Source organism: Rhopilema esculentum, unplaced genomic scaffold (genome assembly GCF_057945365.1).
Source record: "Rhopilema esculentum isolate cy_ngs unplaced genomic scaffold, ASM5794536v1 HiC_scaffold_23, whole genome shotgun sequence".
Lineage (NCBI taxonomy): Eukaryota > Metazoa > Cnidaria > Scyphozoa > Rhizostomeae > Rhizostomatidae > Rhopilema > Rhopilema esculentum.
The window spans coordinates 1,454,883-1,479,076 of record NW_028300834.1 but is presented as its reverse complement, the minus strand read 5'-3'; the positions used below and the strand labels follow the sequence as shown (position 1 = coordinate 1,479,076).

General features: G+C 36.1%; 3 protein-coding genes across 4 annotated transcripts in view; 2 read left to right on the top strand and 1 right to left on the bottom strand.

Annotated features, from left to right (window-relative positions):
• Window positions 1-479: 479 nt before the first annotated feature.
• On the top strand, window positions 480-11,968 carry LOC135690671 (uncharacterized). 2 transcript variants are annotated; one of them, XM_065208289.2, is made up of 11 exons: window positions 480-1,604; window positions 2,274-2,508; window positions 3,800-3,969; window positions 5,192-5,526; window positions 5,959-6,053; window positions 6,440-6,596; window positions 6,913-6,985; window positions 8,181-8,234; window positions 8,870-9,099; window positions 11,029-11,239; window positions 11,606-11,968. In XM_065208289.2, the coding sequence occupies exons 2-11, from the start codon at window positions 2,363-2,365 to the stop codon at window positions 11,737-11,739; spliced, it is 1,605 nt and encodes a 534-aa protein (XP_065064361.1). In that variant the 5' UTR covers window positions 480-1,604; window positions 2,274-2,362; the 3' UTR covers window positions 11,740-11,968. The 2 variants fall into 2 exon arrangements, with proteins under 2 accessions (XP_065064361.1, XP_065064360.1); XM_065208288.2 differs by lacking the exon at window positions 480-1,604 and having other exon boundaries at window positions 1,637-2,508.
• LOC148957532 (mitochondrial translation release factor in rescue-like) overlaps window positions 5,401-24,194 on the bottom strand; it is a 56,558-nt gene continuing 37,764 nt past the window's right edge. The window contains exon 3 of the mRNA XM_089115248.1: window positions 5,401-5,538. The gene's annotated coding sequence lies outside the window, so the exon portion shown is untranslated. The remainder of the gene's footprint in view (window positions 5,539-24,194) is intronic.
• On the top strand, window positions 13,697-23,555 carry LOC135690670 (uncharacterized). The gene is made up of 10 exons (XM_065208286.2): window positions 13,697-14,297; window positions 15,721-15,890; window positions 16,284-16,618; window positions 17,970-18,064; window positions 18,419-18,575; window positions 18,858-18,930; window positions 20,409-20,462; window positions 20,979-21,208; window positions 22,608-22,818; window positions 23,193-23,555. The coding sequence occupies exons 1-10, from the start codon at window positions 14,149-14,151 to the stop codon at window positions 23,324-23,326; spliced, it is 1,608 nt and encodes a 535-aa protein (XP_065064358.2). The 5' UTR covers window positions 13,697-14,148; the 3' UTR covers window positions 23,327-23,555.

The window sequence follows — 24,194 nt, the reverse complement described above, 5'->3', positions numbered from 1 at the left end:
CAACTTAATAAGAGTTAAGCGGCCGCTGAAGCTTGTCTCTATACTCTTTTACATATACTCTATACAAGTTTTTGGGCTTTGACCCCCTATATCTAGAAAACGCCCCCCTAAACGCCAAAGCAACATCCGGATTCGTTATCTACGCAAAAAGTTGAGTCAGAAAAAGTTAGTCTGGTTAATTGCCAGCTCAGGTGATAATGCTCCCCCTCTCACCTCTGGTCTATTAAGAGTGTCATATAAAAAGTACTTTAGTATCCTATGCTCTGCTATTTTGTGCCATCTTCGAATTTTGCATTACCAAACATTTATTTGATTAAAAAATAATCATTATATACATGGACTCCAGACTATAATCATAAGCGGCTTTCAGAAACAGCTCCACCTCGTCGTCTATCCAAACAAACAACTCACTAGTCCTTGTTTCTGAAGGTTTCTAAGATAAGATTTTCGATATGTTCAATGTTATTATCGTGGAGCAGTATTATTAAACAAAGCAAATGAAAAATTGGCACCAAGGTCCATGCTCATAGCCAAATTTCAATTGCTTTGGTTTGGTTTTGTGATATTTTTTATATAACACACCTAGTGTGGATGGAATTACTTTTTTACAACGGATAAAAATAATTGCGTTTTAAAAGATATCCAGCACCGTGTGGAAGGGACTGAAGATTTTGCGTTTAATCCTGCATTAAACCTCCGGGGAAGGGGGCTTACTTTTCCAACATCAATCGGGTGCTAGATGGAGAAGGGCCCATTCCAAATATATGCTACTTAGAATCCATGCCAACCGGTCTAAGGTATTCAGGGGGTTTATTTTTTTTAAATCGCCTTTGAAGGAGGCATATACTATACTTGAGGGAACTATGTTCCAGGGGACTTTAATCAGAATAGTGTTAATGTAATGCTTGCTGCTGAAGTTAAATGGTTAGGAAACGAGTACCATAGGCTAAACGCGTCTGTGAAAATCACCTTTTAATTTAGTCTGACATTACAAAAACTAAGTTCACCATAGATATGATCATATTTCTCAAAAAGACCCTCAACTTGAGGCTTTTCCCTGCCATCTCCTCTAAGGTATTTCTGCATCCATTTTGATATTAAGTTTTGCACGCAATCCAGTGTTAAAAACAAAATGATAGTTAGGCAGACAAGGGAAACCAGCAAATGATAGGGAAAAGAAGCATCCACCCCATTGTGCATGGGGAGATGATATGACCCTGCTCTGATGTTAGGAAATTGAGTGATAGAAAAGAAAGTTTAACACAAGCATCTTGGCTTGATCCTCGATGCAAAATTCAACTTTCGATGACACATTAGGAAGGCAGTTTGAAAGGCAAAAAGAGGCATTGGTATGAAAAGATGTCTCACCAAATATGTTTCTAGGAACGTTCTGAAGCATATTTATAAACTTTGTGCGAAACAACAGATCGATACGGTGACATTATTTTTAACAATAACGTTTAACTAGAAATGACGTTGAATATCACTAAATGGTTAGAACAGACCCAATACCTGACAGTATTGGCAGTAGCAGGTGCGTGAAGGACTGCAAGCAGTCAAAGGCTTTGTGATGAACAAGGCTGGAAGATTATCTATCAAAGAAGGTGCTACAGACGTTTATATCATTTCTGAAACTTGAAACAATCTGCACCTTAACATATTTATTGCAATTGATTCCATTGTGTGAACAGCGACATACATTCTCCGCTCTTTTGTGAACAAAGATTATGGAGAGCTCCTTTTCCTAACCAGCTTTTCTAACACACTTTCTGAGCTTTTGTAGCGGTTTGTACTTGATATTTAATTTAGTAATGTCCGGCAACATGTAGTGTGACGTCCTGTAAATTAGCTTCCAAAGAAGAACCCAAAGAATGATACATTCTCTTCAATGACATCTTTATTCTCATATATTCATTAATCTTCATGCATCTTTATTCATCTTCATTATCAATCTGCTTTATCCATTAATGAGATAGCTAGTGCAATTTCGATTACGTGAAAATCAAACTCAAACTACTTCAGGCCCACAAAAAACTTGACATCTAATGATCGTGACATTGTTGGGGTAAAGAGGCTTACAAAATGCGCTTAAAATTTAGTTCATAATATTGACATCTATTGATGAAAACGAGCATTTTCTCCTTCACTGTACTTTGTTTGCAGCTAGAGGATCTCCTCTGGCAGCGGAGGAACTTGACGTAATGTCTTCTCTCTCTGTGTATGGTGCAGGTGATTGTATTGTGGTTTCAGTTTACTTTCAATATTTTATCAAGATTCAAATCAAGTAAATCAACAGAGAAAAAGGGCACCTGCATGTTTTCGTCATGTTGGTATCAATAGTTGAAGGCGATGACAAATCAAAATGAAGTACTGCAAGTCAAAAATGCTTTGGGCACAGAGATCTGTGCTTATACTGTACACACATGTAGCCATTGCAATGATGTCAATTGTTGCTGGCCAGCCAAATAATAGCAGTGGACACTTGTCAGAGGTTAAGTGTAGTTCAAGGTATCGTAGCATAGTATTTCACTACGTCATTCAGTAGAAGTTTGCATAAAGCGACTGAGGACTTATCATTGGCAGCCCAAATAGATTATATTCTGACATAAATCATGATAATTCCAGCCTTTAAATTTCTCAAAAGGATTACCAAATGAAGGGGGGTTCATAAAAAATTGCAATTTAAAAGAGATCTTTTCTACAAAGAAACTTTAGAAGAGTTGTTTTCCACATCATTGTCGTTAGCCAAATGAGATTATGACAAAAATCATAAATGCTTAACTTATCCATTGAATTTCGATTGAATTACTTTTGCAAAGAAAATAGATCATTTTATAGATATTTTTAAGGGTAAAGGGGGATTAGCCAAGTTAAAAAATGTAGACAAAATTTATAATTGACTCATTAAATAAAAACCATTTCAAGTTTCAGTCTCTTTGAAACTTTTATCTGAAATAAACATTGCTTACCAGTTTGCTGAAATGAGTTTACTGTGAAATCAGGATCAAAGTGATTGATAAGCAAAGGCAAAACAAACAAAGCAGAGCTAACAGCAAAAAAGCTTTAATTCGGTCTTTTCCTGCATTAACTTCTCAGTATGGCTTGGTTTTTGAAACAGTTGTAGCCAGATTGCTGTCTTCCTGGTGAGGGGAGGGGGGTCTTGTGCTGTATCAAACTATTCTATATTCCCAATACATGTTTATTCCAGGATATAAAATTAACCTTGCTGCAATTTACGTGATAATTATCGCTAGTTTCGAGTTGATAAGAAAATGATTTATTGCATGGAATAAAGAAATTCGGCTCTGGATTTTTTATGTGGAGATACACTCTTTGTTTACAAGAACCAGTAAATTTAAGTTCAGGCCGACTGTTCTTAATCTTATTGAAAATCTGATGCTGGATTGTTCTTTTTTTGTTCTTAAATTAGTAGGGTGTAAGCAGTGTGATTGCTAGCCTTTTCGCTCTAGGGAGGTGTTCAGGCCTCAATTGCCAAAGAAGTGAGTGAGACAACCTTCGTTTGCCGACAAGTTTGAATATTCACCGAAAAAGCACCCACACGTCGCAAAAAATCCTCATTCTTGAGATAAAACATTGTTCAAAATTGCATTTTGCAGAAGCTCAGCCTCAGCTTGTTCTTAATGTGCCCTTAACTTTTGACCAATTTTGAGGCTCGTGTTCTTATAAATTTGTTCTTATAAAAAGGAAAGAGTGTATCGCTTTTAAATAGAAAATACCAGCAATAATTAATAATCATAACCATTAAAAAAAACTTAGTTAAAACACAATTTGCTTTTAGATATGATATGGCAGCTGGTGTTGCGAAAGATATGTTTAACAATGTTTCTTGCGAAGTGACAGTTCCTGAATACTACCGAGTCTGCAAAATGGCTTTGACAATCTGGAACTATGACTTGCTTCCGTACGTTTACACTTCGCAAAATGGAACACTGGTTGGAATTCTGCCAGGTAAGCTACGAGGTCTCTGAGTTGTGACATCGTAAAAACCTATTTTCAAACTTTTTGTATATTTGGTCGGGTCAATCATTGTGATTTTGGTTTGCTCTTAAAATATTTGAGGCAGGCCAAAAGAACAGTAATCTGTACTCTCAAGTTTCTAATTGTAGGGGGAGGGGGATAAACTCCATTTTCAGAAATTTTGCATACCCATTTCTATTTATTAACGCCCCCCAAATTATTTATTACATGCAAAATTCCTATTTAAACACCCCCCAATTTAAACATAATTTCGGAAAATCTAAGCATTTTAATCTATTATGACCCTCCTCCCATTTTAGGGTTTTTTAAAAAATGCCCACCCCTACCTTTTTATTAGACCCTCTACAATTAGGAACTTGAGAGTATGTGAGATAAAGGCCTATCACCACAAACTCCAAAAAATTGATTTTTGGTGAAGCTTGAGTCTTGCATTATTCTTAAATTATTCTTCTTAAATTTTTGAGATTTGGAGCCTCAATAATCTAATATACTTTATTCTCCTGATAAAAAAGTGCGTAAAATACAAGTCTACTGTGGTTTATATTTTTGCCAAATTGCAACAGATCTAACTGATTCTGAGCATTTAAAGGTACCTTATGGCTATTTATGGCTGTGTGACCAATATTCAGTTATTGAAATTGGTTTTTCGACTTTAACACTTAGTCAGTATAAGGAACAATGACAGCATAAGTAACTTTTTGCGAATCACGCCTCTCTTTTTAAAGTCGGTTCTCTTACTTTGAAATTAAATGATGATTTTTTACTTACAATATTTGATCATTGTGACCTTTTCCAAGCATCCATAATTGGCGCGAATTTGGCGGCTAGTGAGGTTACCCGACACCAATAGAGCATCAATCTCATACTGCAATTATAAACTTGTTCGGGAGACCAAACCTAAAGCCCTATCAGTGTTACAGGGTCATTGCACATGCGCATTAATAACAACATTCGCACAACGGTTCTGCCTGTGACCACGCAACTCTTGAACTTCCTGCCAGGGCTTCAAGTGATAATACGCATGTGCAATGACCCTGAAACGAGGGCTAGTGCTTGTCTGGAAGACAGGCATGATTCATCTCCCGAACAAAAACGACGAAATAAATCGGCTCCGCACATATCTATGGTCTATGACGCAGGCTAATTTATGCAGTTTGTTCTACAAGACATTGATTCTTTGATAAATTTTCAGCCATACTCAAAATTTTGGTGAAAATCTGTTGCTTTGGTTGTACGCAGCTGAATTACCAGAAGCCGTTCAAGACAATGAAGGAGCTGACGTCAAACTTTTACAACAAATCCTATTACCAAATTTTAATGCCAGCCATTGGAACCAAAGATGCTGCTCTCTACCTTGGAAACCCGTATGTGAAACTCATGAACAACCCTGGTGTGGCCTACCTTCAAATAGATGATTCTCAAGAGCTAATGCTAAAAAGGCTCGTCAGTTCGCTTGGAGACACGTTGCCTTTGCTTGCAATTATTGTGCTGCTGACCATCGAGGGTGGTGTCATCATTTGGCTTCTGGTAAGATGCTAGCTAAAACAGAGAAGAGCCAACTTTTGGCATATCAAAAATTTATAGAATTGAAAGCTCTCAAGACGGGGAAAGCTAAATTTTAAGCGGGGGACAGCAGAAACTGGGCCAAGTGGAAACAGTGAAAACAGCGAATGCATTTTCAAGTAAAAAATTCGCCGAACAAAACATAAACTGGCTTTTTAAAGGTGGGCTTAGCCCAGCCTCACAAAAAAACCCTATTTACTTTGACAAAAGAAGCTGAGCTCTCCTAAAACACAATACTATGTAGAAATATTGGAAATGTTAACTTTTTACCAAATTCATAGTCCATCAAGGACCACAAATATCAATAACCATATCCAAATTAAGGTTAACATCTTTTCTTTAAATTAATCTACCAAAACCAAAAAGCCAGTCTGTTCTTTTTTCGTCCCTTACAAGGATACAAGACAAAACGCAGAGGAATTCCCTCGGTCATTCATAAAAGGTTCTCTTGAAGGCTGCTGGTGGGCTTACGTCTCCATGACAACTGTCGGGTAAGCATAGTTGGTTTATCCTGATTTAAAAAATATCAGTAGCAATTATTCAAGTCATTCGGTACAAATATATCACCCCTAACTTCCCCAATGCTTATCTAATAGATTTGAGCCCCTAAAGGATATCTGTTACAGTAAAATTCCATGCACAATAAGCATTAAACGTTCAGGCTACCAATGAATTTGATTGTTCCCTCTCCCCATTATCATTTGGGTCACCTCTTGTGTATCACTATTTAAACAAAATCTGCAGAAAACACATCACGTTTACACACCCCTTGCGCACATTTTTATGTGCATTATTAAGTATTTCACGCCAAAGCAATGCTTTAGAAAATAAACATTAACCTAATTGTGAACTCTAACCTAAATTTCATCTTTCTTAGTTATGGTGACAAGTCCCCGCGCTCGTTTGCTGGTAGAGTGTTTGGTGTGCTGTGGATAACCTTGGGAATTGTCATTTCAGGGTTTTTCACAGCTTCTATTACGTCGACTTTAACCTCGGCAACAATTAGTGAGAAGACAAGCCTAAACGGCAAAAATGTAACGTTATTCCTTTGATAGCCCTATGCCTTCAGTTAAGAGAATACTGTCAGAATCAATTCATCATACTTATCTAATCCTTAGTATATCATGTTATTTCTAAAAAAATCAGAGAGTGATCAGTTACGAAATGTCACATTACTAGACATCTTTTAGAAATAGATGTTCTTACAACGTATACAGATGCAATTTTAATGGCAGGACAGGGTAACTTAAAGGTTTTGAAAGGTATTGCATCGTGTCATCATCTGAAATGATAATTCTAGATTTAAATATTGATGTTTTAGTTGAAAGGTAATTATAGGTTCTTTATTAGGTTGGATATTTGGAAAAGATTACATATGGTTTTGAGCAGAACATCATCTACAGGGATGGCGGAAAAGCAACTGGTAAATAACAACATTTCTTTTACATAACATGAAATGATAAAGTACACAACACAACATTATGTTTAAACATGATTAACAAATTTATTCAAAAATGCTATCCAAACTACCTTTCAAACCTAGAATAAAAACTTCACAGCCTTTTTCTTCTTTCTCTTGTTAGGGCTTTTCTATAGGATCCCCATGCATGGAAGCCATGGCAGGTGGCTCGAGGGGGGTTTAGCCCACCCCCTTACAAGCTTGGGGATGTAACTAAACCTTTATTTTGCTATAAAATTTCCAAGAATGAACCATTATCATCTTTTAGGGTCATTAGGCAGTCTCAATGATTTCACATACACAACAAAGAGTCGTGTACTGTAGCACATGTACTGGCTGTCATCAAGGATGTGGGTGTGGTTACCAGATGTTTACTACAGTACAGCCCGTCTCTAAACTTTATATTTACCATAATCCAGGCTCCTCTATCAACGGCGCTATACGGGAATAAATTTACGTGGGCTTCCTTGTTTTATCCAGACTTTTGGCAGGAGAAAACTAGTCGTTTCTGGTAAAATAATGTTGCACAAATTGCTAAGAAAATATTCTGAAAAAAGAATGTTCTCTTGTTTGGGATTAACGATTTATTTTGTTTCACGACACCAGCTCCGTAGTATTTCCTGGGTCCTCTATTAATGCTTGGTTCGAGGGCCAGTAGATTCTCAGCCAAAGGAGAATTGGGGTTTTACTGAAAGCTCTATACTTAATCCTGGTAAAATGCAGTTTTTTGTCATAATTCTTCCAAGCATGTCATTGTGATCTCAAATACAGTGAAATGCAAGTGGATCACCGGGTTTTGTACCTCTAACCGATCATTGTCTATAATACTTTCTTGCCGGATTTTATGGATTCTCTATGTCAAAAAAACATTGTACACCCTGGAAGGCATAACAGGGCAATGACCAGGAACACACTGACATACTGTAAGGCCTTGAACACACCCCCACCTCCGAAAAGCCCCTCTCGATTAAGCCCCTACTGTGACAAAAGCCCCCACCTCGAGCAAGCTCTCTTGGGCTGAGGTATTGTTACGACAACAATAGCTTAGGTATTGCGGCTAAAAGTAATTGGAATGATATGAACGGATACTTCAGTACGATTATATCGTTTAAACTTTTTTCAGTTGAGATTGATTTCATGTTATTTCAATATGCTTTAGGTTATCAAAAAGTGTCTGACCTGATATCTTCATTGAGGAGAAGAACAATTGACGGTATGCATTCTTACTGCAACCTTTCACAAATACAGTTCATTGAGTAATAAGACAAAATAATCTGTTTTACAACCAGGAACTATAAATTAACGTGCCAATATCAAGCCTTGTATTGTACAAATTGCTTGTATTCCTCCTGACTCGAAATTATCAAAGCTTGAGAATAATTCTCGCATTCAGCCAAAATATATATAATTTTTGTATAATATAAAACTTATAAATATAATCGAAAAGTTGTCTACTCCTCTTTACGCAAATAGAGTTGAATTGCTTATTTGAGTACTTTGACTCTCCCTCCACCCCGCCCTCCCAGAAAAAATATACCCTTCTTACTTGAGACGCAAGTTTAAGTAGCTACGAGGTAATTTATCAGAGACGAAAGGTACGAGGCAAATGGAGTTGCTAGAAACACGTTAGCTGAAATGCAAATTTGAAAGCTCAGTTTTGTATAGTTCGTCTATCTGTGAAATTTGTCTTTTCTGTAAAACTTTTTCCTTTCTCTCTTATGCTTACTGGCCCGTACTATGCATTTTTTCGATTCATCTCTAGTAAATTCTTTAAATGTTTCTGTCTCCATTCAAACTCTTATTTATGTATCCTTGCTATATGGTTGCTTCAGACACTTCTTATTACAGGTATTCTTATGGATAGGCTGATATTGAGATACCACTGGAAACAGTTTCAGGACTCTGGTATCAAGCTGGCAGTAAAAAAAGACGTTGCAAGCACAGACATCAGCTTTGGCATGATATTTTCAGATAAAAGTTTAGGTTACTGGGCGCGTTTTTTGAGTAACTTTCAGGCAGTAAATGATGATACTCAGAGTCGTATAATGTTTGATGCGATAGAGAGCATGGAAGAGAAGGTATGCTTCATTTCTTTACTCAATTTAAAGAACCGTAGGCTAAGTTCTCCACTTGTTATCTACCGTATTTCCTCTAAAGAACGCCGCGGCGTTGATTACAAACTCAAAATTTTGAATGCGGCGTTCAATAGAGGGCGGCGTTTATCAGAGGGCGGCGTTTATTAGAGGAAATGCGGTATATGCCCCTGCTAGAGCAAGAGCTTATGAGAACCTCCCCTCAATACCCATGCGCCTCGTCCTAAATTTTCCGTTTCTCTATTTTGCATATCACAGAAAAATTTAATGCCATTGCTTGAAATTTGCAACATGATTCCAGGTAATATGATTATACAGGAAAGTAAGAGAAAGTAAAAGTAAATTTAAAAAAAAAGTTCTCTTCACTGTTACTGTACGAGAAATGAACCGAATGGAACTTAGTGGCGTAACGGATTCAAGTTACTTTTAGTTAAGAAACCCAAGGGCTTCTCTTTTTGATATTTTGCTTTGAAGCTTATACTCTGGATTAGATAAAACAGTTAAAGGGTCCCCATCCCCAAAACTGTATGATATATACTTCAAAATAAATTGAAAGTCTGTTTATTAGCATTTGGTGCTTTATAATTTCGGGGCTCGAACTGACAAATCCCTAGGGATGCCTCCGTTACGCCACTGATGGTGATGAAAATTCCCATGCTGGTATTTGTGAGTGTGTTCATAAAATTTTTGATATGATGACGAAAACAAAGATCAAGATGAGGACGTAAAATCGATGGCTTGATAATGATAATAACGAAAACCATTATTGTTATTATGGTTTTTAAGATTGTGATCTATGGTCATAATCAACATGGAAAATTTGGATAGGACCCACAACCCCTCTACCGTCTCTTTAAATGTGCTCATGATCCGCTTCCTTGACTGAGAACCTGAATTTTCAAAAGGAAATAAGAGTCCCCAGTATCGAATGTAAACATATAATGTGATAAAAAGCCTGGAATTTTGTAATTTCGAGGCCAGTTCGTTTTCGCGATGACATTTTGCTTGATCAACAATTAGACACGAGTGATATTTGCTCTATCTTTTTCCTAAAATCATAATCGAGATCTTGTAACACCTTGAAAATTTTGAATAAACTTGCATTAGCCCAATAGGGGATTGAAGTCAGAAGTCAGACTCAGAACTTTCAATTCTCCTGGCTTCGCCGGGGGATTCCGGGTTTTGCTTGTTTTTTCAAATGTTCTATTTTCTTTCAACAGAGGTATTCTTGCATTAGAAATTATAGCACTGGCATCCTTCGTGACAATTTCTTTTGTTTGTTTTTAGAATTCACAAAAACAATATCATGAAGAGAATTGAAACAGTTACTCCTATTCAATGAGTTACCTCATTTCGATGCAAACTGTCCCTTTTTTAGAGTGATTATTTGATTCAGATTTCTCGGCTTGCATCATTTTGAGCCCTTTAATGTCTTACAATGAATTCAAAGTAGCAAATTTTCACTAGTTATGCAAAATTAGCTGAATTAGGGTAGCGGATTGTTTGTTTGATAGGATTGGAATCAAAATGACATGCAGTAGACCTCTGACGTGCAGTAGTTTTCTTGCTGCTCGACTGCTAGAAGGAATTATACTCAATATGTTTGTTATTTTTCCACGACATGTGAGAACAGCATTGGACTGGCAAGGTCATAAGTACTGGTTATTTCAGAATGGTGTGACATGCTGTGAAGATAGCTGAAGATAGCTCGATTTACTAGATGCGTGATAAATTCTTAAAATATTATGTTACTTAATATTTTCACTGTAACATTTGTAAATGTTGAAGAAACTTTACACAGGTAATGACTTGTATATATTTTTATATACTAACTGATCATTATTCACCCGAGATTATCAAAAATTCAACATTAAAAGATTGATTATGGTAATGTGGCTTCATATATTTTTCTAGCTTCCAGACGAGCCTCCGGAAACATTGGGTTTCGAAAATGGAATATTTGGATCAGCTGTGATTTCCAAGAATGTACTAATAACACTGTTTGGCTGCTGCGCCGTAACGGTTTTGATCGGCCTCGCAGCTACAGTTGTTTATAAGCTATACAGACAAAAGAAAAGAAAACAAGGAACAGTTCAAAACACTGAACTCGCAGTATTTAAAAATGGTAAGAATTGAATATTTTACTATCGTAACATTTATAGTTTATGTTTTCTTGGCACAAATACCAACTCATAGACATAATGGAAGCTCATGAACATCTTAAATTCTATTTGATAATCTTTATTTTATTTGGCTTATGTTTCTAATTGATCCATGGGTTTATATTTATTGCATATAGTCTATTGGCAACTAGACCATCTTATTCTCTAAACGTCAGTGACACATTTTTGTCCTTTTCTTTTGATGAAATACTTGAAACATCCAAACATACGAGAGTTTAGAAGTAATTATACAGATTAATGTCATCTTTGAAAAATATTTCTTACATCTCTTGCGAAACCAACCACTTAAACGTTCAAAACTTTTCTAGGCCGATTGGAAGATAGATTTGAAGACTTTTCAAAGACTGTCGAGAGAGCCGTTCTTAAAGATTTAAGAGAACAAATTGAGCAGCTACGAGAAGACATACTTGAAAAACAATTAGATGTTACATCCAGAAAATAAATTTTCCAAAGTGAACAAGTAATATTATTGAGTCAGGGCTTTGCACATTTGCTTGATTGTCTGCACATAAACAATGTAGTTGGTAAAAATATGGCTTTGACGAAATTAGAATTAAAGTTTTCTAGGTGCATAATTTATTTCTCAAACATTCTTTTGAATGAGACTAATGAATGTAAAAATGGATTCTATACTAATCATGTTACTATTTATAGTATATAGTTACTTTTTACGTTCTGTCTATTTATCTAAGCTGTCTACCTTCGCATTGCTCATTTCAATTTCAGACACTGTGTCTGAAATTCAATGTTTTTTTCTAAGAAAATTGTTTCTTCAGGTTTGTAGCAAAGATCGTCTACGTCACGCCTGTATTATTCAGTTCGCTTTATCTTCCTTGCATTGAGTTTTAATTTTGCTATGGTTAACATTCACTCTAAATTTGTTGTTTCTTACACCACCTATCACAAAGAAGGATATGAACTGCCAGTTGAGCTTATGCTTTTAACTTTGTTTTCAATTTTGATAACAGTTCTTTTAATACCTATTGCATTGGGGGCATAAGAAAAGAATCTTCCAGATACAGGGTTGAGATACCTTGGAGAATAAATCCCAGAATTTTCATTTGTGGCACAGGAAGTAAGAATAATCCCAATTAATAAGGAAATGAAATAAAAGAATTGGGCTATTTGAGGTACCATCGATGCATCATCACTAAAATGTGAAGCACCCTTTGGTCTTAGAGAAAGGGGACAACAGTCTTAAAGCAAATAAATTTCCTCAGAATTCGAGATACAAAAGGAACTGTGGACTATTTGAAACTCCACAGAAAAGGTAGCTTAGCAACCACTGTACCATTTCACCGAAGTTTTCAATTCAATTGAACTTTTACAGATTTGCTTATCTCAATTAGAATTTTTCCATACTTCCTGCACCTGAGAAATAACCAAGATATAACATAGCAGGGCAGGGTAGGATAGAACTAATCAATAGGGTCAGCATGTCATAAAAATTAGCTCAATGGTGCAGTAAATTTGCTGCAATCCTGACTTTGGATTGTCACTAGATCTAGATAGGAAATAAAAGGCTTTTTCCTTTCTACATACACTGCACCTATGCCATAACCACTCATCAATCAGCTGCAATCTATGACCTCTACCGTTCTTCTATATCTAGCTAAAACCACTCGATTTAAAGGACTGAAACAGAATACGAACGTTAAGGTAAACTTAAAATGCTATCAAGAAAACAGTCAAAGTTTATTATTTTATTGTCTAGTTGAAACGTTCCAGCGTTGTAAAACGTTAAATGCATAATTGACACCATCTACAATGTATTCTAGATAGCTGGATAAATGACAGTCAGTATTCAAGACTAAAAAGATAACTCAATTGAAGAAGAATCAGCTTGCTTCGAAAAATCTTGTTATACAATTAAGAAAGATGTGAACAATTTTTTTGCAGTACAGAAGTTGAAAATGGCTTTGGAAAAGCAAACATTTCATAACATAATACTAAAAGCTTTTGCGCCTGACACTCCTTTGAGCATAAAACTTCAGAATAAAGGTCCGAAAGAAAACGATGGAAAATATATATCCAATTGTTAAATACAATAATTACCAAAAATTACCACTGGAGTCCAAGAGAGACAACGACTCTTTCTGTTATAGAGTTTTTGAGCAATCTGGGTTATCTTTCGTCTGACACTCCTAACAGTATAAACGTCAGAACATAGATCAAAACACTACTTTGGGGAAAGTATATGCCCAGTTGTGGATCGAAATAGGCCAATCAGAAAAAAGCAAGCACATGACGGGCATTGTTGTCCAATCAGTGACGAATTGCCTCTATCTTAATTTACCTTCATTAACTGTCATCTTCATTAATGAGATAGCAAGTGAAAATTTGATAAAGTAGTTCAAACCTAGTTTACTTCAGGCCCATCAAAACTTGACATGATCGTGACATTGTTGAGGTAAGAAAACTCACAAAACTACGCTGAAGATATGAACATACATTTGGGCATAACTTTGACTGCCTGTGTCCAATTTGCAATTGCGTGCGCGGGAAGAGGAAAAGAAACATTTTCTCCTCCTACGTTGCCCTTTGTTTGCAGGGTGAGGATCTCTTCGTAAAATGGAAACTCGATGATGCAATGTGTTTTCACGCTGTTTAAGGTAATTGAAGTGTTGCAGTTTTAATTGAACACACGGTTATTCATTATTTACAAGATTTTGCTGTTTTTATTTGAAAGTGCTGATGGTAATATCACAGAATAAGGTTCATTTGTTGTTTTTCAAGCAGTTTCTTTTCATTACTTCATCAAGATTAAGCTACAGAAAGTTAATAGAGAATTAGGGCACCTGCATATTTTCATCATGTTGGTTTCATAAGTTGCAGACGATATCAGATAAGGATGAAGGGCTGTGCGTCTAAAATGTTTTGGACACAGAGATCTGTGTTTATACTGTACACATATGCAGCAATTGCAATGATGTCATTTGTAGCTGGGCAGTCAAATAGTAGCAGTGGAGACTTTTCAGAGGACGTCAAGTGTACTGTAAGGTATCATAGCATTGTATTTTAGGCATTGATTCCACTATACCATACAGTAGAAATTCGCATAAAACGACTGAGGTTATATCATAGGTAGCCTGAAAAGATTCTTCTTTAAGAAATGCCTATATAATTTTCAGCCTGTAACTTTCTTCAAAGGGTTTTCAAATGAAGGGGAATTCATAGAAAGTTGAAATTTAAGAGACATCTTTTCTACGAAGTAACTTTAGAAGAGTCATGTTGTTTTCTAAACCATTATCGTAAACCAAAAAAAAATAGCAAAAATAAAAAATACACAAGCTTATCTACCATATTAAGATTGCATTACGTTTGCAAAGCTAAAAGGTCATTTTATAAATATTGTCTGCATTTTAGGTAAAGAAGGATTAGCTAAATTTTTGGTAAAGTAAAGGAGACAGCTGCTCCTCTTTCTTTAGTAGAACGGGGGCTTCACGGGGACAGCAAATTGCCTTTTCGAATAATTGGTTTTCGAGCAATATAAGTTCATATCAATATTTAAATGTCAAATAAATCTAGGTGTCAAGAGTCTCTTGATACCTATGTGCATTAGGATATAGGTACATTGGGCACCAAATTCTCTCTCAGCTCATTCCTTGTCACCGCAGATGTCTAAAATACTTTATCCCGAATTTAACAGACTCTGGTAGAAAATGTAGCATATAGGATAACAATATTTTCCTTTTTGATAAAAACTAAAAATACATTTGCAAAGCAATTAGGGGGAAAAATTCTCGTTGATCATTTCTCTTTAACCTTCATGATCATGCTGAATCATAGACGTGGGGATCGGGGGCACAGAGGCACTTGCCCCCTACTTTTAAAAACTTGAGGTAAATGCCTTTTCGCAGCTTACCGAGTTGCCCTTTTTGGCAAACTACAAGATCAAAAAAGTGCCATCGAAATGCTTAGATGCTTTACGAAATAGGCATACTGAGTAGGGGGGGGGGGCTGTCCTTTTGGGGCCATGATCTAAATTTTTTCTTTGCAATCTGCTTTCAGAAACACCAAAACAACAGACTTGATAACTTGGAGATACTGTTGGTATCTACTGTGCTGTTCTAGAGGCAACACCAAGAGCTAACGGCAAATAAGCCTGCATTCGGTCATTTTTAAACATCACTTTCTCAGTATGAATTGGTTTTTTAAACAGTTGTAGCCAGATTGCTGCTTTCTTTGTGTTATATCAAACGATTCTATATCTTCTTTCTACCAATACCAGCTCATTAAATCCTATAAGAATGATCTTGCTGCAACTTTTGTCATAAGTAGTGTTAGTTGAAAATTGGTAAGAAAATGATGGGATGGGATAGAGAAATGAATTAACAGGAACGATCTTGAGCACTTTAGCTCAGCAATAATTATTTATCATAACGATTTTAATAACTAAGTTAAAACACAATATACTTTTTAGGTATGATTTGGCAGCTGGTGTTGCAAAAAATCTCTTTAAAAATGCTTCTTGCGTAACGAAAAATCCTGGATACTACCAAGTCTGCAAAATGGTTTTGACAATTTGGAACTATGACTTGCCTCCATACGTTTACACTTTGCATAATGGAACATTGGATGGAATTCTGCCAGGTGATGCTACTAGTAGTCTCTCAGGGGTGACGTCATGAAAGCTTGTTTTTAGAATATTATGTATTTAATGGCGGCTTGAAAATACCGTGAGTTATCGTTCAATTCTACATGTTGTAAGGCAGTTAAATCTGTTATAGGCAGGCTAGGATATTGTTGCATGAACACTAGCTCAATTATTGTAATTTGGCTCTGGTTCTGAAATTTGTGAGCCAGGCAAAAGGACAATAATCTGCATGTGAATTTAAGGTTTATCACTGGTTAAATTTCGGGCAACTTGCAAATGACTCTGAACATTTGAAGGCACCTCAGAGGGATTTTAGTTGTAGGAGCATAAGTTCAAATTTCTAAAATTGGTTTTTTGACTTTCTTATTAATTCTTTGCTTCATTTTTAGCCATATTCAAAATTTTGGTGAAAACTTGTTGCTTTGCTTGCACGCAGCTGAAATATCAAAAACCGTTCAAGACCATGGATCAGTGGATATCGAACTTTTACAACAAATCCCATTACCAAATTTTAATGCCAGCCATTGGAACGAAAGATGCTGCTTTTTACATTGGAAAGCCATATGTGAAACTCATGAATAACCCTGGTGTGGCATACCTTCAAATAGATGACTCGCAAGAGCAAATGCTGGACAGACTCTTCCATTCGCTTGGAGAAACATTGCCATTGCTTGCAATGATTGTGCTATTGACCATCGAGGGTGGTGTCATCATTTGGCTTCTGGTAAGTCGCTTTCTAAAACACTCCCAGTAGCACCCCAAACAGGCATTAGAGACAGTGCTGATTTCCAAAATTTCCAAAATTATAAACTCTGTCGGGGATCAAAAACATCGCGATAGGGAAGAGAAAACTTTTGGCCATTAAAACATTTTAGAATTGCAAGCCACTCGAGACTGGGAAAACAAAATTTTTAGCAGAGGAAATACAGAAACGGGGCAAAAAGATTTTTCCAACTCCGTCATGAAGAAATACAGTTTTTCTTGGGTCACCATTTATCTCAGCGAAGAACTGTCTAAGGGCCAGTTTCCACTTGATTCGCTGCGCGACTGAGTGAATGGAGTTTTTTAAACATATATCGATTGGCCTAATTAGCAATGGCGTTACTAGGGGGAGGGGGTGCCTGGCTGTGAATCTTTTAGGGAATGTAATCATTTCATTTTAATTGAATGAATATGCAAGAAAAGCAATAATAATAATAAAATAACCAGCTTCCTTCTTCCATTTAAAATTAATAATAGTTTTACCGTTTGATTACGTGTGATAGCTTTTTCATTTAATTTGGGTGTGCTTGTAATGTCCTGTGTATTTAAGATGATGTCCATGTTTTTTATTAAAAAAATTAGAAGGTGAGGTTCCAAGGTCAGTTCTAAGATCTTTTCAAGGCTTGTGAGGCCACTCCCACACTTAGGGTCCCCCATCGTCCAAAAACCCAAGCTTGTTTTTTGCTCGCTTCACAATTTTATCCTGACCCATGAAAAATTGAACCCAATTGAAAACATTTTTGGTAAGGGCACTGAGAATAGGACCATATTCTATAGAAAACGACAACAAACTCTTCGCTTACCGTATTTATAACATTACAAGATTTGATACTTTCCTTGATTTTGAAAAAGCATTAAACTACGAAAGAGTCTCTATACTTTTTGGGAGGCAGTCTGCTGTTTCGCAAGGGTACATCCTGAGCAATGTTCTTGGATTTTAACACATATGAGCTTTTGTTAATAACAAAGCATGTAGTATTTCATGTTTTGCTACTGCTACTGCATTTTGCAAAACCCCCTTCTTCTAATAAAGTATTAATGCCTCTGTAAAAAGTAAATATTGCTTAGTATGCGCAAAGAAAGCTGTTGCTTGTAAAAAGTGAATACTGTACCGAGATCATAAAAGCTGAGTTATAGTCTCAAATTTCCTCGGCTATTTTCAGACATAATACTCTGTAGAAATATTAACTTTCTACCGAATTCATAGTCCATCAAGGACCACAAATATTCATAACCAACATCCTTTCTTTAAATTGTCCAAGCTACAAAAACTGATAAACCAATCGGTTCATTCTGTTTTCGTCTTTAACAAGGATACAAGACAAAACGCAGAGGAATTCCCTCGGTCATTCATAAAAGGTTCTCTTGAAGGCTGCTGGTGGGCTTACGTTTCCATGACAACTGTCGGGTAAGCGTAGTTGGTTTATCCTGATTTAAAAAATATCGGTAGCACTTATTCAAGTCATTCGGTACAAACATATCACCCCTAACTTCCCCAATGCTTATCTATATAGTTTTGAACCCCTAAAGAATGTCTCTTACAGTAAAATTCCGTTCAGGCTCCCATTATATTTGCTTGTTCCTTCCCCTCCATTATCAATGTAGTCACTTGTTGTGTATCATCTGCAAAAAAATTATATCACACTTCTTTTGCACACATTTTTATGTTCATCATTAAATATTTCACGATAAAGCAATGCTTTAGAAAATGAGCTTTAATCTAATTGAGAACTCTAACCTAAAGATTATCTGTCTGTCTTAGGTACGGAGACAAGTCCCCGCGTTCATTTGCTGGTAGAGCGTTTGGTGTGCTGTGGATAACCTTGGGAATTGTCATTTCAGGGTTTTTCACAGCTTCTATTACTTCGACTTTAACATCAGCAGCAATAAGTGGGAAGACAAGCATAAATGGCAAAAATGTAACGTTATTCCTTTGATAGCCCTATGCCTTCAGTTAAAAGAATACTGTCAGAATCAATTCATCAGAATCAAATCAGAGAGTAGTCAGTTACGAAATGTCACATTACTAGACATCTTTTAGAAATAGATGTTCTTACAACGTATACAGATGCAATTTTGATGGCAGGACAGGATAACGTAAAAGTTTTTGAAAGTATTGCATTGTGTCATCATCTGAAATGATAATTCTAGATTTAAATATTGATGTTTTAGTTGAAAGGTAATTATAGGTTCTTTATTAGGTTGGATTTTTGGAAAAGATTACATATGGTTTTGAGCAGAACATCATCTACAGGGAAGGCGGAAAAGCAATTGGTAAAAAAGGGCATTTCTTTTACAAAAACATGACATTATGAAACATATAGTATAACATTATGTCTAAATTTAAGCAATCTTTTTTGTAAATACCGTAAATTCTCGAATTGCCCCCCCCCCCTCGAATAAGCCCCCACTGCTACCGTAAGTTCTCTAATTGGACCTCTCAAGTTTCCGTTTCCTTTGCGTTTTATCGAATTACCAAGGAAATTCATACTTTCGGTAAAAATCAATTAAATGCTCATATTCTTACTTACTCAAAAATTCTTACTTAAATAACAAGGTCTTTTAATAATGTCTTCTTAATTTCTACAATAATTTTGCAAGCCCCCCCCCCCCCCCTCCATTCGTATAAGCCCTCCTCTAGAATAAGCCCCTATCCAAAAATATCAAAAATAAATAAGCCCCTAGGGTTAGCCCAGGGCTAGCTTTGAGGATTTTCGGTGAAATACATTAAATTTTTCTTAGTCTATTCGAAAATGCTATCCTAACCAGCTTTCAAAACTAGAATAAAAAGCCTAATCGCCCTCCTTTCTCAACCTCTTCTTTCTTTTCCTTGTTAAAGCTTTGCCATAGGACAACCTAGACGCTATGATTGAGAGTTCAAGGGACTTAGCCCCCCCCCCCTAAATGCCTGGATATTGTGCAATTTTTCTCATCTTTTAGATTCTATAAACAGTTTGAATAATTTCACATTTACAACAGAATGTCTTTAGCATAAATACAAGTATACTTGGTTTTATCATGGATGTGGTCTTGATTGTGGTTTTTAGAAGTTTCCTACAGCACAACCCCCTTCCTAACTGTATAGGACGGCACCCCTACCCTGAGGCCCTTTTCTAGCTTTACCGCAATCAAAAGGAGGTATTCAGGAATCAATTTACGTAGGTTATCCTGTTTTATCTAGACTGTTGGCAGCATTGTCAAATATATTATTTTGCCAGTGTTTATAGATAATCTTTGTCAAAAACATTGTGTACCCAAGAAAAGGTCATAGCAGGGCAATGGCCCGAGATACACTGACATACCGTGAGTTTTTTAATACGCCCCCATCTTTGATCAAGCCCCCCACTCTCGAAAGAGCCACCACCCTAATGCAATTATTTTGAAAAAAGCCCAAACCTCGAACAAGCTCCCATGAGCTGAGGTACTGCCTTGACAGCAATAGGTTTATCTCAATTTATTTGCATTTTGAAGATTACTGACCAGCCTAGAAAAGAGGAAGAAAATCTACACTGATAATACATTTGGCGGATACTAAATGACCCCCAACCTTCGAATAAGGCCAAACCTCAAATAAGCCCAGATCCAAAAATAATTTTTGTGAATTTTTGAGCCCCCAGCGGCTTATTCGAGGATATACGGTAGCTTCTTTGTTTGTAACCCAAGTCTCATTTTATGCAGATATGCGACTAGAAGCATTTTGTCGTTTTAAACTTTTGTTAAGAATAATTTCATTTTATTTTAAAATGTTCTAGGGTATCGAAAAGTGTCTGACCTGATAACATCGTTGAGTAGAGGAAAAATTGACGGTTTGCATTTTTACTCAACTTTACACCAATACATTTAATCTAGTAATAAGCCAATATAATCTGCTTTACATTCAGAAATGAATGTGCCAATGTCAAAACATGTATTGCACAAATAGCTTGTATTATTCCTCACTCAAGATTATATAAGTTCGAGAATAATACTTGCACTCTGCAAAAAAGATATGGTGTTCGTAGGTCTAGAAGTTGTTCATTCCTCTTTATGCATATAGATTTGAAACTTTTAAGTACTAAGACCCTCACCCCCCCAAATTACCCCCTAATTATCCCCCCTCCCAAATTACGCCCCCCAATTACCTGACTTACCTAAGGCATAAATTTACAAAGGTACCAGCAAATTTATGGTATAACTCTCGCATTCCTTTCCTATACTTACTAGCCCATACTGTGGATATTATCGATTTGTCTTTAGTAAATTCTTAAAATGTTTCTGTCTGCACTCAAATTCTCATTTATCAATCCTTGCTATATTGTTGCTTCGGGCACTTTTTGTTTCAGGCATCTTGATGGATAGACTAATTTTGAGATACCACTGGAAACAGTTTCAGGACTCTGGTATCAAGCTGGCAGTAAAAAAAGATGTTGCAAGCACAGACATCAGCTTTGGCATGATATTTTCAGATAAAAGTTTGGGTTACTGGGCAGATTTTTTGAGATACTTTCAAGAAGAAAATGAGGACACCCAGAGTCGTATAATGTTTGATGCAATAGAGAGCATGAAAGAGAAGGTACGGAACGTGTCAATATTCACTTGAAAAACCAAACAAATTTGTAACACTTGCTAAGTATGCGAATTTCCTGCCTTTGCTTTAGAATCTTTCCATTTTCTTCCTACCTACCTACTTACCTACCTACCAACCTACCTACCTACCTACCTACCTACCTACCTACCTACCTACTTACCTACCTACCTACCTACCTACCTACCTACCTACCTACCTACCTACCTACCTACCTACCTACCTACCTACCTACCTACCTACCTACCTACCTACCCAATTTCATGTAATCATTTTTCGTACATAAAAACGAAGTTTTGAGCGTAGCTAGCCTGCATGCAGACTTCCCCCCCCCCCCCTCCCGCGTTTTTCTCCTCCATAGAGTCTGGCTAAGCATAGTCCATTATCAATTGACACATTATATTGTACGAAACACAAACTAGTATATTTACGGAATCGCAAGCTTCAGTTCTTTAGTTCTATACAAACAGCAGTAATGTCATCTTTTCTGAACTTTCAGCAATATTTGACGATGTCTTTTGAATGACCTCTGCAAATGGAAAATTGAAACAGATATATTGACCTTTGCATAGGAATTCAATGAGTTACTTTAATTCAATATAAAAAATCTTTGCCTTTGATTCTTGAAGACTAGCCAGATCAGCCGAATCTTGACTAAAATCTTTGCCTTTCGATACGAACAAGCTTGGTAAATGAAAACTTTTGTGTCATAATACAAGCCAGAACAGGTAACAGTGATAAGCGTCTTCATTTGCTAAATTAAACGAGAAAAATTTGTAATTTAGCGATCTTGGATGGTCATGATTCTTTTTTGATTGATAATTCGATTCAGGAGACTCTGCTTTCAGCCACTTGAGCCTTTCCCGTGGTAACCGAATGTCTTCTTTCTTCAATCAATGAACCACAATATCGTGGGTGCTTCTTAATGTCTTACATTTAATAAAAGTAGCATCTTTTTATGCAAAATTAGCTGAATTAGGGGTAGCGGATTGTTTGTTTGATAGGATTGGAATCAAAATGACATGCAGTAGACCTCTTTTCTTGCTGCTCGACTGCTAGAAGGAATTATACTCAATATGTTTGTTATTTTTCCACGACATGTGAGAACAGCATTGGACTGGCAAGGTCATAAGTACTGGTTATTTCAGAATGGTGCGACATTGAAGATAGCTGAAGATAGCTCGATTTACTAGATGCGTGATAAATTCTTAAAGTATCATGTTACTTAATATTTTCACTGTAACATTTGTAAATTTTGAAGAAACTTTACACAGGTAATGACTTGTATATATTTTTATATACTAACTGATCATTATTCCCCCGAGATTATCAAAAATTCAACATTAGAAGATTGATTATGGTAATGTGGCTTCATATATTTTTCTAGCTTCCAGACGAGCCTCCGGAAACATTGGGTTTCGAAAATGGAATATTTGGATCAGCTGTGATTTCCAAGAATGTACTAATAACACTGTTTGGCTGCTGCGCCGTAACGGTTTTGATCGGCCTCGCAGCTACAGTTGTTTATAAGCTATACAGACAAAAGAAAAGAAAACAAGGAACAGTTCAAAACACTGAACTCGCAGTATTTAAAAATGGTAAGAATTGAATATTTTACTATCGTATCATTTATAGTTAATGTTTTCTTGGCACAAATACCAACTCATAGACATAATGGAAGCTCATGAACATCTTAATTACTTAAAGTCTACTTGGTTATTTTTACTTTATTTGGCTTCAGTTTCTAATTGATCCATGGGTTTATAATTATTGCATATAGTCTATTGGCAACTAGACCATCTTATTCTCTGAACTTCAGTGACACCTTTTTGTTCTTTTCTTTTGATGAAATACTTGAAACATCCAAACATACGAGAGTTTAGAAGTAATTATACAGATTAATGTCATCTTTGAAAAATATTTCTTACATCTCTTGCGAAACCAACCACTTAAACGTGCAAAATTCTTCTAGGCCGATTGGAAGATAGATTTGAAGACTTTTCAAAGACTGTCGAGAGAGCCGTTCTTAAAGATTTAAGAGAACAAATTGAGCAGCTACGAGAAGACATACTTGAAAAACAATTAGATGTTACATTCAGAAAATAAATTTGCCAAAGTGAACAAGTAATATTATTGAGTCAGGGCTTTGCACATTTGCTTGATTGTCTGCACATAAACAACGTAGTTGGTAACAATATGACTTTGACAAAATTAGAATTAAAGTTTTCTAGGTGCATAATTTATTTCTCAAACATTCTTTTGAATGAGACTAATGAATGTAAAAATGGATTCTATACTAATCATGTTACTATTTATAGTATATAGTTACTTTTTACGTTCTGTCTATTTATCTAAGCTGTCTACCTTCGCATTGCTCATTTCAATTTCAGATACTGTGTCTGAAATTCAATGTTTTTTTCTAAGAAAATTGTTTCTTCAGGTTTGTAGCAAAGATCGTCTACGTCACGCCTGTATTATTCAGTTCGCTTTATCTTCCTTGCATTGAGTTTTAATTTTGCTATGGTTAACATTCACTCTAAATTTGTTGTTTCTTACACCACCTATCACAAAGAAGGATATGAACTGCCAGTTGAGCTTATGCTTTTAACTTTGTTTTCAATTTTGATAACAGTTCTTTTAATACCTATTGCATTGGGGGCATAAGAAAAGAATCTTCCAGATACAGGGTTGAGATACCTTGGAGAATAAATCCCAGAATTTTCATTTGTGGCACAGGAAGTAAGATTAATCCCAATTAATAAGGAAATGAAATAAAAGAATTGGGCTATTTGAGGTACCATCGATGCATCATCACTAAAATGTGAAGCACCCTTTGGTCTTAGAGAAAGGGGACAACAGTCTTAAAGCAAATAAATTTCCTCAGAATTCGAGATACAAAAGGAACTGTGGACTATTTGAAACTCCACAGAAAAGGTAGCTTAGCAACCACTGTACCATTTCACCGAAGTTTTCA